A 17193-nucleotide genomic window follows, 5' to 3' on the forward strand; every position below is an offset into this window, starting at 1 on the left:
CGGTTTATGTTGTTGGAAAATGTCAAATTCTTGAAGTGGAAATTATGGGATGTTGAGATAATTTGGTGAAGAAAACTTCTTGTGAATAACTTGTTGAGAAATTTGGTGAAGAGAATATCTTAAATTGATAAATTTTTTGTTGTGAATAATGGAATGAGATTGATGTTAGGTTGGTTACAATTAATTGGTGGTTGAGGTAGGTAAAAATAGAGATTCCAATTTTCTCACATGAACAAGGATTCCCCGATTAGATGGGGAATGGGGAAAAAATTTCTTGTAAGTTAAAGGGGATGGGACAATTCCCCGCCCCCACTCCCACCCGATTAGCTTCTACATATTTATTTAGTATAGTTATTAATATTATGTTATTATTATTATATAATAAATATTACATTTAAATTTCAAATTTGATTATTTATTGAGAAAGATAATGAATATGTTTAAATTGAATATTTAAATTTAAATTATATATGTGAATAATTTGATTTATATTTCTTCTTTCTACTAAAAAAATGTAATTAGCTTTTTTAGGTCAAAATTTGAGTTATTTATCTTTAAATTCAAATTGTCATGTAAAACTAACCGTAATAAACAATTTAGTGATGAAGTTAATTATTTAATTAAAACGTGTTCATATTAGTGATTTAAAATTAGCTGGCTTTTTACAAAAAAAAAAAAAAAAAGTAACAGGGAAAATTCTCTGTGGAAACTCGATCTGCATAGAAAATTTCACGGGGATGGGAAATGAAATGGGGAGCGGGGAAAGGGGTGAGGAATGGCATCCCCAAGCCCATCCCATGGACATCTCTAGGTAAAAGTAATTAAAACACTTATTTAATTCTTTGTTGTGGGTAACTGCATGTAATAAGTTGGGAAGGGTTGTTGTGGGTAACTGCATGTAATAAGTTGGGAAGGGTGCAATAGTAATTAAACATACAAAGTTGTCTTTACTTAAAATTAACATAAGACATAATTCAGTCTTATACCGTTGGAGTTCGAATATTTAGTTACTGACTAAAGCCAGTATTATTGATTATTCAACAACTTATTTGGCCTTGTATCACTGAAAACCTCTAAAATGCTAGACAAAAAATGTTAGAAACATCAAAATCAAAAGTAGGGAAGTAGTTACATATTTGAAATGCGATCATATAATCAAAATCAAAAGTAGGGAAGTAGTTACATATTTGAAATGCGATCATATAACAAAAGGAATCGATAAACAAGCTAGCACAATTAATTCGAAAAGATAAAAAGAAATGATCAAGATATTCAATACTTTTTTATGTAATGTATTGTACAAGTTTTTTTTAAGAAATTGAAAAGAATAGAAAAGTAATTAACGCTTACATCACTTTCATCATCCTGAGATCCACAAACACAAGTTTCTAAACAAGTGTCCTTTTTTTGAAAAAATATAGTGGAAGGAGGTCATTTTTGTCCATTTTTCTTTTCCAATACCTTTCTTTTTAACAAATATGTTTAGAATCTATTATAATAATAAGAAAAACTATTATTATTATTATAAAAGTAATCTATCTATCCTTAAGATTTTTTATTTAGTTTAAATTGCAATAGACAATTACTTATTATTATTTCAAAAATCTTCTAATGAATATTAGATATACAAAAAATAAACTATTCACTTGAATAAAATAAATAAATAAACAAACGTGCAAAGCACGTCCTAAAATACTAGTTCTATAGAGAAGAAAACTAATACGGTAAATGGCAAAATGCAAAATTTTTTTCCCTAAAGACTAGTGTTTAAAAAATAAAAAATTAAAAAAAAAAATACTATCGTCTATAGAGAATAACATTTTCCCTTTCCCTTTCCCTTCTCTTCAGTGACTTCTTTTGAAGTTTCTTATTTGGTTTCAACTTGCTCGACCTTGACGACGAGGGTTTTCTTCCTTCATGAGTTGGCCTCTTCTCCCTATTCACATTGCACATGTTGACAGCCTATACTCAGGAATTAGACAAAAATTTCAATGGAGTAACGAGGAAAATGTTGGTTAATTTCAACAAAGAACTAAAATATAAAAAGACCTTATTGATGTTTAGTATCTCATGTGAATTTTTGGATATTAGTCGGTTCAGGACTTTCTCAGTTTGCTCCATTTCTTCGGAACCAACACCAGTTCCTTCCACGACAGGCAAAAACTGCACGTAAACGAAGAACAAAATATTCACTTTGTGATAGTATATAATATACATAATATACCCCAACCTACCAAGGAGAAGGATTGTTATATGTTCTTTTTTTGATATCGTGAGCATTTGGACTAATTTACGCACACCTCGACTAATCTCATAGAACAACTTGTCTAACCCTATAACTTTTAGGTGTCAATGAAACCTTAGGATATTAAACCCTAGAAGGATTGTTATATGTTTTTTTAGTACAATAATTACAGAGTGGGAGATTGAACCTCCGAATTTAGGGATGGAGGTCATGCCAATACCACTAAGCAAAGCTCACTTTGGCAAGGATTGTTATGTGTTTTTTTAGGTGAATCCATGGAAAAGGTTTATTTAGTTAATCTTGCGATATTTCCCTTCATGCTTTGGAAGCTTTTCCCCAGGAAACTTCTTGTCGAATTTTCCACCACTAGCCGTTGCGGTTGCAGCCATTCCAGCCACATTTCCAAGCTCATCTTTTGTCATTTTCTTTGTTGCAGCTTGTGTCCCTATTATGGGCAAAGCAGTTGCTGCTAGTTGAACGTGGCTGCATAAGTTTAGTCAACTTAGTTATATACAATACAACAGAAAAATTATGAAAATCAAAAGATGGATTTAAGACGATGATATCTTCGGAAACGAATACAAATCAATGGGTTTAACAGGTACAAGAAGTGGTAAGGGACAGTATCGATGAAATTTAACGACCCAAATGCATCATTAGCATGATAGAATATTCTTGTACCAGCGGGAAGGAGAAAAGGGAAATGGAGGTCTCTGCAAAGTGAGAAGATATAATCTAATTAATTGAACAACGTCCAAAAATTGTGATAAGATGGTAAAACCTTGGCAAAGCACCAACTTTTGCAGCTTGTTTCAGATTCTGTAAGCGATTCTTTTCTTGCTTCTCAATTTGTTTCCTCTTATTTGCTTGCATCTCGGCAAAGGGATCCACCTCCAGATCTGCAACAAAAAACATTATACTTAATGAGCATTTTGATATTTTTATTAATTGAGCATGGATAGTGCCAGTAATATAAATAATCAATATACAAATTACCTCTGTCAAAGTTATCGTGTTCAAAAATTTGAAAACAAAAGATAAGATACAAAGGCATATAACTAATAAAAAGAAAAGTGGCTCATCTTAAAATGCAAGGTTATATTAAATAATACCATCAGTCATCTTGGACTCAAGGATGGGAATGTTCTCATCATTTGCACGATCATAACCATAGCAACGCTTCCATGTACAAGTTTGTTTATCAAACACATTCTTACCTCTTTTTATGATATTTATACCTGCAAAAGTTGCAAAGTACTAAAATTAAATTCCACCCAAGAAACTCCCAATTCCAAAGTTTTGTATTTGACTGGATTATGCCTCTTTTTACCCGTTTTTTCCTTTATAGAAAGTCAGCCTTTCAGCTCAATTCAATTCAAGCCACACAATTGAATGATTGTAAATATGAATATTTTAAGACAAAACAGAACATCATAAAAACAGAGGAAAGCAGAACAAAAATGGCCAACCTTTTTTTTAGCAAAAAGTTCCCATTTTGTAGGAGGCTTAGGCTTTGGAAGCTGGAAAGCAAGAAAAATGTTACATCAACCAATAATGTAGACATCCATAGTTTAAAAGGGACAATGAGAAGATAAACAAAAATATTAAATATTAAAGGGCTTACATGCTTCCCCCTAGGCAATCTTGTTTTAGGTGGAGGCAACTCCACTAGAGGACCATCTTTGTCTTCAGTTGAGGGCAGGAAGAAAAGTTCATTCGCAATAGCTTGAACTAGCTCCGTACCCTTCTGTAGACATTCGTTCACTAACTCCTCCCTATAATTATAAAAGTAACAAACCAAAAACAGTAAAGATCCTCTTCAAATAACATGAATATGTATGTGCCAACGTGTTTAATAATTTACTTGATTCTAAAGGCCAAATTGGGTTCTACAATTAAAAAAAAAGTTAGAATTTAGTCACTATGGTTTTAAAATTAAAATGGAATACCTTTGGCTTGATAAAACCTCATATATAGTTCATAGGGTTTCGTTCGATAATAGTCCCTACTTGATAAAACCTCATAAATAGTCCTTAGGATTTTGTTTGATACGAGAATATTATTGAATGAAACTTTGGGGACTATTCTCATAAGTCATAAATAGTCCAGTACTAAATTCTAACTTTCTCCACACTGGAACAAAATTTGTGATTTAACCTATTCTGAACAACCAAAACCCTCAAAGATGGTAGGGTCAGATATTGAGTACATCCTAGTTTTCTCTAATTATCGAATTTTCTCAATAACATGTTTGCAGTAATTTATCGACACACATAGTCAATAATAATCAAATAAACAGAATTCAAGGCGTTGTTCTTCAAAGCCAATTCGGTTCAAAGATGTCAATCAACAGAAACGAAAGGGCAGTACCAGAAACCCAAACGAAAAGCCCCATTGAATTCAGAGAGAAAAAAAATTCCGAAACAATGCGAACTTAATCCGCGTAGTACGTGCTTTGAAAAAGAGATTGTCGGAGGGAGAAGAGACTAACCTGGAGGACGGCGGGGAGATAAAATTGTAGTGAGGATTGAGCGCCATGAGATGACCAAGGTCGACCTGAACAGGCTGCTGGATCTTCATCTCCGGCCGATTCAAGAGACTTCTCAGGCGAAAGAGAAAAATACCAAATTCAGGGTTTAAGAGTGGGACCAGAGGTCAGAACGACGCCGTTATATAAGTTTTGCTTTTCGCATTGTTCATTAAGCCCTAAATTGATCTCACGGCCAACCAATCGAATTATTAATCACTTGAATTAAAAGAAAAGAGTGTCAACCTATAACCAACGGAATGAATTAAGGTTAGAGATGTCAAAAAAAATTCAAGGGGTCGGAGTCCACGAGGACCCACTTGAATGGGTAGGGAATTCTCGAATATACATAAAATAAGGGAGAGTGAAATGTTTTTTTCCGTTTGCAATTTGGGGTCAGAAACAGGGAATATATTCCCGATCTCGTATCCCTGCCCCACCCCGTCTCGACTTCTGTATATAAATTATATATATATATATATTAATATTGTAGATTTTGTTAGGATGATTATGAAAGTTTTAATTATTTAAGTTTAAGACTTTATTACTTTAATTCCTTAGATGTTGTAATATTTAAGATGAGACGTTCTAATTGTTGAATTTTAATTTATAAAAATTATGAGAATTTAGCATTTTAATTACATTTTTTTCAATTGAATGTGTATTATTATTTTTATTACCAAAATTAATAATATTTTATTTAAATGAAAGTTGTATTGGATAAATTGTTAAAAATATAAATTTAATTTAAATAAAAAATTATTAGAAANTAATATTGTAGATTTTGTTAGGATGATTATGAAAGTTTTAATTATTTAAGTTTAAGACTTTATTACTTTAATTCCTTAGATGTTGTAATATTTAAAGATAAAATGTTCTATTTAATGAAATTTTCGTAGATATCTCTAATTAAGACTACATGGTAGGAGTGATTTTGACATGACTATAATTATTAATCACTTTTGTTATTACCAAAATTACTTAACCTGAAAGTAGTTATGGTTGGCAAATAAACGAAATTGATTTAGAGTATACAAAATTTGGTGATTTTGAAATCTGAAAGGCCGAAATCATTAATATAGTATAGTATAAATATTAACTTTTTGCAACCAAAGTTCAAATCACGATATTTTCTCAAAATTCTTCCTCTAATTTTAAAAATTCAAAATTCAAAATCACCTTTAATTATAGGAAAGTTTTGAAGACAAATTGGAATCAAGTCAATAACAGGTGGGTTTTTTTTTGTTTTAGTTGAAGGGTTTTTGTTCAATTTGGTGGTCGTTTATTTAATATAGGTCATGAAAAATCGTTCCATTTTTCTGATTTTTTTGGTTTTAGATAAGATATTAATGGTTATATCATTATATCAAGTTTAGAGTAATCAATGTATATTACACTGCTAAAGATTTTCGAGTTCAATTTTCATTTACTCTCCTTTCCAAAATATTAGAAATCAATTGGAATTTTTATACATATAGTCTTAATTATAACCCAATATTACACTTATATATTGAACTTTTCATTTTTTTTCATAAATGTCACATTATTGAACTTTATATTTAAAAAAAATAAGTGATCTTTTATTATTTAACCCTCCAAACATTAAAAATAATACAAAAGTGGAAAAACTTTTTATATCCCATTCATCTTCATAAACAATTTCTTTTTAATAATTTCATTTTTCTCTCATGCAAAACTGGAAAAACTTTTCATATCTCACACCTTCGTTAATGATTTCTTTTTAATAATTTCATTTCTCTCTCATCTTTTTATATCCAACCCATACTTCATCTTCTCATATCCAACCCGTACTTCATCTTCTTCAATTTCTCTCTCAAAACTCTCTCTCATCTTTCCATCGCTGTCTCTCTCTCCATCTACCTTGCCACCGTCGCCACCTCCCACCGTCGGTCCACCTTGCCATCGTTGTCACCTCCCTCCGTCTATCCATCTTGTCATCATCGATGACGCACCTACCAAGATTTAGTCATCGCCTTCTTCCTCAGATTTGGCACGTAGAGCGAATCTTTCAATGCAGGGCGAGTAGATCTGACACATCTTTGGCATGTGGCGAGCAGATCTGGCGCGGGGCGTTTTTACGATGTCGGGCTAGGAGATTTAGCGTGGGATAATTTTTTCGGCCTAGGCGAGCAAATTCGACGTGGAGTTATTTTCCAGCGTGGGGCGAACAGATCCAACACGGGATGAACCATTTGCTCGGGGTTCTAGATGATGATGGTCGACAGTGGTATATATTGTGGTTTTTTTTATATATACTATGATATATACTGTCATATGGGTTTTATATATATATATATATATTATATATATATATATATATTATACTATCGTATGATGATTTTTCGTTTTCAATATATAGGGTGGTTTTTTTTATATGTATTGTGATATATATATTCTTTTTCAATATATAAGGTGATTTTTCGATATATACTATGATATATATCTTTGATTTTTTATTGAGACTTTCTTTATTATGATAAATACACTAATATATATTGAACATAAATTCATTTGTGATTTATATATATTCGTTTCTAATCTTACTAGTATATTTCATATATTGTTTACAATATTTGCAAACATTTGAGGCAAATGTTCTAACATATTTTTGAAAATAACCATAAATCTAAACTATGGTATATATATATATAACATCATTTTACTAGTATATTTAAAAATATGTTGGTATATTGAAAAATATTTTACCATTTTACTAGTATATTTCATATATTGGTTTGAATATTTGCAAACATCTAAAATGATGTTCGAAGATATAGAGATATACATACCAAAGCAACAAAATATCAATACCTAAATAGAAGTGCATATATATCATAATACTTGAGATATATACATCGAATAAACAATAAAATATATTGACATACATATCAAAAAGTATTTGAGTTCTAAGGTATATTTAAAAATAACCATGAAAATTTGAGTAGATATAAAATATATTTACCAATATATTTCATAAATTTTTTAGAATGTTTCCAAATAAACAATGAAATATATTACATGTACAAGGGAACAAACATGAATCAATCACATAATATAAAATATCAACATAAAAAAAGAAATGGTGATTTATGTCAAGAATTGAATCAATCTCTAATATATATATTGTGGTATTTTTCATATATGTGTTAGAATATTTTTAAATATCTAACAAAATATTCTGAAATATATTTTAAATGACCATGAATCCATTAAAAAAACAATACGTGAAACCAACGAAAATAAAAAATAAAATATCATTAAATGCATTTTCTCTCTCTAGTTAAATTAAATAAAGGAAAATTTTCAAATTTTCTCTCCATTTGAAAATGTTAAAAAAACATATTAAATACGTTTTTTCTCTCCGTAATAAATGCAGTTTCTCTCTCCATCATTAACCTATTGAGGAAAAACGAAAATAAAAAAAAGGAATAATTATACAAAAAAAAACAATTATGCATGAAAATTTAAAAAAAAGGGTAATCTGTCCACAGAAATTACAAAAATCTTTCATTGAAACAATACACAAGAAAATACATTTGATGATTATTTATGTAAAAATCTCAAATCAATTTGTACTCGAATTTCTATTTTACTTTATTACTTTTAAGTTCAAACCTCATCCTTAAAAAAAAAAAAAATATTTAAAGTGTACCATCCACATAATTAATATCTTAACTAAACTAACTAAAATGAACCTTTACATGTTTTACAACCAAAGTGCATCAGTAAGCTGATATACACCATATCAAAGTGTATCAATAAGCTTATATATTTAATATCAAAATATAAAAGTACATCAATCACATAATTGTTGTACCTAAAAGAGAGTATATCAATAAAGCATGTATGTTTCATTTTATAAATATGAATCATGATCTTTCAAGTGTATATGCAGTCAAATATAAGATGTGAGTGTACCAGATATCAATGACATTAATGTATTAGCAATATATCTAACAACAATCAACATTCTAAATGTATCAACAATATATCTAACAATAATCAACATTCAATGAATAACTTATTTTGAAGTAAAATATGCGTGTTTCATTTTATAAGCATGATATTCTAAGTGTATCAGCAATAAATCAGATATAAAATATGAGTGTATCAAACATCCAATTAGTAAATATTGAAGTAAGACATAAGTGTATCAATAGTATATCTAACAACATTCAACATTCCATATATATCACCATATATCAAACAACTTTTAAATATATCAATAATATATCAAATATGTACCAAAAGTATAATACGTATCAATAAATTTTGAAAAAATATCAGTAACATATCAACAATATCACATAACAATATGTATAATATCATGTATTATAGCTTATACAATATTACAAATAATAATAATAATATGAATGGCTATTTTGAAATATAGAAAAGTGAGCTAATTTATTTACAAATAATATAGATGATAGATATTGATAGACATCTACTGGTGTCTATTCTTGACATTGATAGAAATCAATTAATGTATATCATTGTCTATCATTAATAGATAGTGACATTTTGTATGGTGTTGATAATCAACATGTGAAAGAAAACAGGATCGTAAGCACTCTAACTATATTAATTTAAGCTAACAAGCATGCAAGGTTAGAAATACAACTTAGGGTTTCAAAAATTTACCTTCGAAGAATCTCCTCCAAAGCTCCAATCTACCGCTCAATTCTTCACTCTAATGCTTGTACACCATCTCAAGATCTTTCTTACTATTCTCTTGATACTTATATTGGATTGTGAGATCCGAAATGAGGTTGAATTTGAAGGAATTTAGAGAAATTTTCAGTTTTGGTGTCCAAAACCTAGAGGGAATAATTGCATGAATCATTTTCTAGCTAGTTAAATACATATTTAATCAAATTTGATATGCAATCTTATTACATGTTAGATTGATACTATGACTTAACATAGTGAGTGGATGCAAGGTATTGTAAGTTGGATAAATCCACTAAAAGGATTTTTTTCTAATTAAAAATGATTTTCAATAGAATCAATTTTAAAATGATTTTTTTTTTCAAATTAATTCACTTAATTAATTTAAACCAAATTCTTTTAAAATTAATTTTAAATAAAATTAATTCGAATAATTAATTTGAAATATATTTATTTCAAATAAAATAAAATAAAATATAAATAAATAAATAAATAATTTAATTAATTAATTAATTTAATATTTAATATTAACACGCCACCTATTCCAAACATGAATCCATATTCATGTATTTAATACTTAAATCATATTTAAATATTTTTCGGTACTCTAAATTCATTTAGTTCGATAATTAAACATATAATTATATCATATATAATTAATAATTCCTTCAAACCGAATTTGAATATTTCAAATTTTCTCATCACACTATTCTAAGATTTAATCCATTTTTGAGCTAGTAGGGGGACCTAATGGACATACAAATCATGTGCTCTAACGATCCGAGATTAATTGGCTAAATTTTTTTAACTAAATTAATCAACATTCGTTAACTACAGAGTCACTCCATTAAAGTCTAGTAGCTGCACTCTTTTCACTATAGATATATTTCTATTCATTTGATTTAACCATGATTAGTAAGTCAATTCTTCACAAGTTGTTTGTATTAACAGTTGGGTCACAATTATCATTTTACCTTTATAATACATCTTGCTTCTTAAGTCTTTACTGATCCACTAATGAACAATTGGTTTATGATCCTACCAATAAATCGAGCCCCTCTTAGTCATAGAGAGAGTGGGGCCCCTTGTTCAAGACTAGGAGTCAGTACTTAAGGGAACAACTTATCTGCTAACCCTGAAATCGGGTCGGAGCAAATTTGATCTTGCAAGACTATGTCATCAACTATCTACCCAGTCTTATCCTTGAAATGGGAGGCTTAGCGATGTTGAGTCACTCTCACCTATGCGTATAAAAGGATAATCTTGAATAAACAGGAGTTCATAGTTAACTCAGGATTAAGATCGAGTTACCTTAGGTCATCAGATTGAAATAATCAGTTTTAATAGTAAACGGTATTATAAAGAAAAGTTACTATTTCGTGGTCCAGTCTTATGCAAACATCTTTTGCATAGGATGTTTTCACTCACATGTCTTCACATGAATGATTTCAGGATCACATCGTTTGTATCCAATACAAAATGGGCCACATCTATAGTATCCCCAAGATAAGGTATCCAACTTTATCCTTATAATTATAGACCGTTTTGACTATATATTAAAGCCTAATCTACTTTTATGTCTCCACATAATGTTCAAGTATCCATGCTATAGCCAGGGGTTCATTAGTTTATTGGATTTAAGCTTTACAAGTGCAATTTATACATTCAATAAAAACTTTATTGAATAAACCTCAATAACATTGCAAATAGAATAAGTTTAATGTTCACAAAACTACAAGTTTTAGGAGATACAACCCAAAAAATTCCCACTTGGACTAAAACTCCAGTAGAGTATCATATATACAATGTTGAGTATGAGAGAATAAATATAAATACAATAAACTAGGACATCAGATACCTATTAATTCTCCCACTTGCCATTGATTTATAAAACCCATAGTCCCAGTCCCACTAGGTGACCCTCAAATACTTTAGCCGTGAAAACCTTCATAAACGGATCAACTAAATTGTCCTCTAAGGCGATCTGTATGACGATCACATCTCTTTGATGAGATGGTACTTACGCTCGATGTGCTTCCTATGCTTATAGCTCCTCAGTTCTTTAGAATATGCAACTGCTCCACTGTTATTGCAATAAAGGGTGATGCATATTTGGAACTACTTTCAAATCATTCAAGAACTTTCTAAACATTACTGTTTCTTTCGCTGCTTCACATGTAGCTACATACTTCGCTTCCACGGTGGAATCAACAATACAACTTTGATTTATGCTCCTCCAATTAGAGTGAATATTGATCTTGAAGTAGATTTCCTAGAATCCACATCAGTCTGAAAATCAGAATTAATGTATCTAGTAAGGATAAGATCCTTAGCACCATACACAAGCTTGTAGTCCCTCATTCTTTGAAGATACTTAAGGTTGCTCTTAATGGCAGCTCAATGATCATATCCAGGATTAGATTGAAACCTGCTGACTATTTCCACTGCATAGCAAATGTCTGGACATGTACACAATATGACATACATCAAACTTCTAACTACTGATTCATATGGAATTCGTTTCATAACCTCAACTTCTTGAGGTGTCTTAGGACATTGTTTCTTAGACAAATGAGTTCTACGTCTAAAAAGTAACAGATCTCTCTTGGAATTTTTTATTTTATATCTAGACAACATCTTGTCTATATAAGATGCATGAGATAATGCTAACGTTTTATTCTTGCGATTCCGAACAATTTGGATTCCAAGAACATATTGTGCATCTCCCAAAATTTTCATTTGGAACTGTGATGCCAACCATCTCTTAACAACCAGGAAATCTATCTCATTCCCAATGAGTAGAATATCATCAACATATAATACTAGAAAAGCTATAGTTTTCTTGATAATCTTTTTATAACACAAGGTTCATCAACGTTCTGTTCAAAGTCAAAAGATTTCACAGTATCAAACTGTTGGGTTTTATGTCCTAAAAACACGGAGTTTGTAAAATAATAAACAACTTCTATGATCAATATACTTGTTATTGATTTCATAAATTATACAAAAGTCTAAATCCAATAAACTAAGACCCATGACTATTGTATGAGTACTTGAACTTTATGTAGAGACATAAGAGTGGACCGGGTTCGAGTAAATAGTCAAAATGATCTATAGTACATGAATGAGGTTAGGTACCTTATTCTGGTAACACCATTCGATGTGCCCTACTCTGTAGTTGTTACAAAGAGTTGTAAAGCGCTACATATGATGTGATCCTAATTCGTACATGTTATGACATGAGGAGTGGGGACGTCCCATTCAATGAGTTTGCATAAGATTAGGACCAAGAAATAAGTCACTCTTACTTTATCACGTTGTTTACTGTTTAAGACTGACTATTTCACCTAGATGACCTAGGTAACTCGATCTTAATCTTGAGCTAACTATGAACTCCTATTTTTTTTTGGGATTTTCCTTAGATTTACATAGTTGAGGGTTGGCTCAATAAGACTCCCATTTCAAGGGTAAGCCCGAATAGATAGCTGGGGTCATAGGGTGCAAGACGGAGTTCAGCCTACCCGATTTAGGGATAGGAGAAAGGTTGTTCTCTCAAGTACTAAATCCAAGTCTTGAACAAGGGGCCCTACCCTCTCATTGGGCTGAGAGGGTTTGGTTTAATGATTGGATCACAAACCAGTTGTTCATTAGAGGATCGGTAGGGACTTGAGAAATAAGACGTAATCTTGGGGGTAAAACAAATATTTGACTCAGCCGTTATTACGAACAACCTATAAAGGGTCGACTTGCTAATTATAGTTAAATCATGTCGACATAATATGTCTACAATGAGGGGAGTGCAACTATGGGCTTTAGTGGAGTAACTTATTAGTTAACGAATGGGGATTAATTTAGTCTAATGAGTTTAGCCAATTAATCTCAGATTGTTAGAGCCCATGATCTGTAGATACGTGAGGTCCCCCTACTAGCTCGTAACGGATTAGCTCTAGAATAGCGTGGTAAGTTAACTTGAAACGTTCAAATTAGAATTAAGGGAATTAGTAATTATATGAGATATAATTACATGTTTAATTTTAGAATTAAATAGAATAGGAGAACTTATATATTTAAATATGATTTAAATATATAAAGATGGATATGTGTTAAAATTAATTTAATATTTGATATTAAATTATTAAGTTTTATTTAATAATTAATTTATAAAATTAATTATTTTTTATTTTTTTTTTTAAATCAAAATTTGATTTTATGATAAAATTGAAAAGAAAAAAAACAACAACAAAACACTAAATAGAAAAAAGAGTTTTTCGATTATCCATCTTTGTAGTTGTTCACACATGAAGCATTTGCTTTGGCCTTGTCTTCTCCAAGCATGAGCCGCAACTCATGCAACTTTTTTCTTTGCATGTTGATCTACAATATAATGAAGAGATTGGAGTGAAAATCGAGCATGCAATCCATAGAGATTTTGAGAGAAATTTTGGTATGAAGAAAGAGTTCTTCAGCTAGTTTTCTACAGTGAGCATTTCTCTTTCTACCCTTGATTCAAGCTTGTTTTGAGTCCCATAACTCAATCTAGAGCACCAAGAGAATAGTGGGGAAGATCTTGAGGTGGTCTAGAACAAGATTTGGAGAAGATAGCAGCTGGTGAAGGAGTTTTGAAGAAGTTCTACAAGAGGTATGTCTTGAAACTCACTTGTTTCTACAAAAGCATGCTTTATATTTTGCCAAAATTAGTGAATTCGAGTGCTTAGATGATCCTTATGCTTCCGCCACTATTGATACAATCCTACAAAATCTATATTCCAGGATCTAGATGTTTGTTTCAATCCATAAATGGATCGCTTTAGCTTGCAAACCTTTTGCTCTTACCCTGTTTAATAAACCCCTCTGATTGAGACATACAGATGCTGGAATACAAAACCATGCAGTAGAAGAAAATATGATCATTAAGCATTCTAATTCCTTAACTTTGACATCAAAATAAGCATGTTTATAGGGTATTAAGAGGGTTTCAATACATACTTTTGAAGATCCTCTTCAAACACAAATTTGAGCTGCAATCTTCTCCAATTGAAGTCGTGGACCACCAAGAGATCTTCTCTAATATTACTAGCCTTAAATTTGAGTGGTGGGACTCACAATTAGGCTGAATTTTTGAAGTTTTTGGTGTGGGTTTGAAGAGAGGGAAAAAAAATTTCTACAGAAACTAGTTTTTCAGCAGTTTCTTTTCATATTCAATCTCAAAATTGAAGAGTTTTATCATTTCCTTTCATGCAGGCACTCAAGAGACCAGTTGATGCCACTTCAAATGCATGAAATTAATGGACAATGTGTGTGAATTAGAAGAATCCACCACCCATCAAGAGAATTTTGGATGTTTCCACTAACAACTTAATTTCCAATTTTAGTTAATTTTATTTTAATTAATTCCAAAATTAACTAAAATCTAATTTAATTAATTCTAAATTAATTAATTTCAAAATTTTGAAACCCAATATCTCAAAATTCTCAAATTGAAAATTTATTTTATTTTAATTAATTAAACATATTTATTTAATTAAATAATAATTTAAGATCAAATATTACATTAATCACACACCTAATTTTAAACATGAATCCTATTCATGTAAATCAACATTTAAATATTATAAACTCTCTAATTTCATTTAATTTCGATAAATTAAACGTTAATTAATTATATCAAATATGATTATACAAACCCTAATTTGAATTTGAACTATTCAAATTCAAACCCCAAATTCAATTTGAACATTTTAAGTTGAAATTCAATTTGAACACTTCAAATTGATATCATTCCAAATTCACTCAATTTATTAATTCAAGGTTTTCGTGTTTTACGAGCTAGTACATGGACCTTATGGACTTACAGATCATGAGCTCCAACGATTTGAGATTAATTAACTAAAACTCTTTAGATCGAATCAATCAATATTCGTTAACTATCGAGTCACACCACTATAGCTTGATAGTTGCACTCTCCTCACTGTAGATATATTTATGTTAACTTGATTTAACCATAATTAGTAAGTTGACCCTTCACAGGTTGTTCGTCAAACGGTTGGGTTAAATGCTGTTTTACCCTCGAAATTACGTCTTGCTCCTTAGGTTCCACTGATCTTCTAATGAATAATTGGTTTGTGATCCAATCACTAAACTGGATCCTTCTCGGGCCAATAAGATGATAGGGTCCATTGTTCAAGATCTGGATTCAGCACTTAAGAGAACAACCTTCCTCCTATCCCTAAATCGGGTAGGCGTGAATTTCATCTTGTACTCTATGTCTCTAGCTATCTACTCGGTCTTACCCTTGAAATGGGAGTCTTATTGAGCCAACGTTGTTGAGCTAACCCTCACCTATGCAAATTTAAGGATAATTCTGAATAAACAGGAGTTCATAGTTAGCTTAAGATTAAGATCAAGTTACCTAGGTCATCGCTATAAAATAGTCAGTCTTAAACAGTAAACAATGTTATAAAGTAAGAGTGACTTATTTCTTGGTCTGATCTTATGCAAACTCATTGCACAGAATGCTCTCACTCCTCATGTCACCACATGAACGAATCAGGATCACTTCGTTTGTAGCACTTTACAACTCCTTGTAACAACTACGGAGTGGGTCGCATTCGATAGTGTTACCAGAATAAGGCACCCAATATTATTCGTATACTATAGATCATTTTGATTATTTACTCGAACCTGATCCATTTTTATATCTCCACATAAAGTTCAAGTACTCATATAACAACCATGGATCTTAGTTTATTGGATTTAGCTTTTACAAGTACAAATTACAAATTCAATAACAACTTTATTGAAGAAATCTTGAATAACATCTTTATTGATAATAGAAAATTTTTAACTCTACAAACTGCGAGTTTTAGGACATACAACCCAACAAACTCCCATTTGGACTAAAACTCCAGTGGATAAATATATACAATGTTGAGTTCAATGAGAGAAAACAAAATGAATACATACAATAAACTAGGGCATTAGATACCCACTATTTCTTCCACGGGCCCTAGTTCTAAGTATCTCGTAGTTCTAGTCCCACTAGATGACCCTCAAACACTTTAGCCAAAAGGGCCGTTGTAAATGGATCAGCTAAGTTGTCTTGTGAGGCTATTTACATGACAATCACGTCTTCTCTATGTACAATCTTCCTGATGAGATAGTACTTTCGTTTGATGTGCTTTCCACATTTATGGCTTCCAGGTTCCTTTGATTTTTCAAGTGATCCATTGTTATCACAATATAGGGTGACCGGCAGGTGCATATTTGGAACTACTTCCAAATCGGCCAGGAATTTAATGAGCCTACTGCTTCTTTTGCTGCTTCACTTATAGCTACATACTCAGCTTCCATTGTGGAGTCAACAATACTACTTTGCTTGATACTTCTTCACACTACTACTCCTCCATTCAGAGTGAATACTGACCCTGAAGTTTTCCTTGAATCAATATCGATTTGGAAGTCAGAATTAGTGTGTCCATTAAGGATCAGATCCTTAGCACCATACACAAGCATATAATTCCTCATTCTCTGAAAATACTTAATGATGTTCTTAACGACAGTCTAATGATCATATCCTAGATTGAACTGAGATCTGTTGACTATTCCAACTGTATGGCATATTTCGAGACAAGTACACAACATGGCATACATTAAGCTTCCTACTGCTGATGTGTTAGGTTTTATATCCTAAAACTCGCAGTTTTTAAAATTATACATATTCTATAATCAA

At 31.0% G+C, this 17193-nt stretch overlaps 1 protein-coding gene across 3 annotated transcripts; it reads right to left on the reverse strand.

The window, feature by feature from the left end:
- Nucleotides 1-1625: 1625 nt before the first annotated feature.
- Nucleotides 1626-4993, reverse strand: LOC120070813 (ribosome biogenesis regulatory protein homolog). Of its 3 annotated transcripts, XM_039022695.1 has the most exons (9): nucleotides 4737-4993; nucleotides 3870-4020; nucleotides 3716-3765; nucleotides 3358-3485; nucleotides 3044-3144; nucleotides 2927-2958; nucleotides 2433-2728; nucleotides 2050-2163; nucleotides 1626-1962 (listed from the first exon to the last, which is right to left on the reverse strand). In XM_039022695.1, exons 1-7 carry the CDS (start codon nucleotides 4823-4825, stop codon nucleotides 2536-2538), a joined length of 744 nt encoding a protein of 247 aa, XP_038878623.1. In that variant the 5' UTR covers nucleotides 4826-4993; the 3' UTR covers nucleotides 1626-1962; nucleotides 2050-2163; nucleotides 2433-2535. The 3 variants fall into 3 exon arrangements, with proteins under 3 accessions (XP_038878623.1, XP_038878622.1, XP_038878625.1); XM_039022694.1 differs by having other exon boundaries at nucleotides 2050-2728; XM_039022697.1 differs by lacking the exon at nucleotides 2927-2958 and having other exon boundaries at nucleotides 2050-2728; nucleotides 3027-3144; nucleotides 4737-4990.
- Between the last annotated feature and the right edge of the window lie 12200 nt (nucleotides 4994-17193).

This window comes from Benincasa hispida, chromosome 2, assembly GCF_009727055.1.
Source record: "Benincasa hispida cultivar B227 chromosome 2, ASM972705v1, whole genome shotgun sequence".
Lineage (NCBI taxonomy): Eukaryota > Viridiplantae > Streptophyta > Magnoliopsida > Cucurbitales > Cucurbitaceae > Benincasa > Benincasa hispida.

Coding starts and splice junctions, on each gene's coding strand:
- LOC120070813 (XM_039022695.1), bottom strand. CDS start 4,825: ATGAAGATCCAGCAGCCTGTTCAGGTCGACCTTGGTCATCTCATGGCG. Junction 3,486..3,715: donor GAACTTTTTGCTAAAAAAAA/GGTTGGCCATTT, acceptor TGCAACTTTTGC/AGGTATAAATATCATAAAAA. Junction 3,145..3,357: donor TGAGTCCAAGATGACTGATG/GTATTATTTAAT, acceptor TTTTTGTTGCAG/ATCTGGAGGTGGATCCCTTT.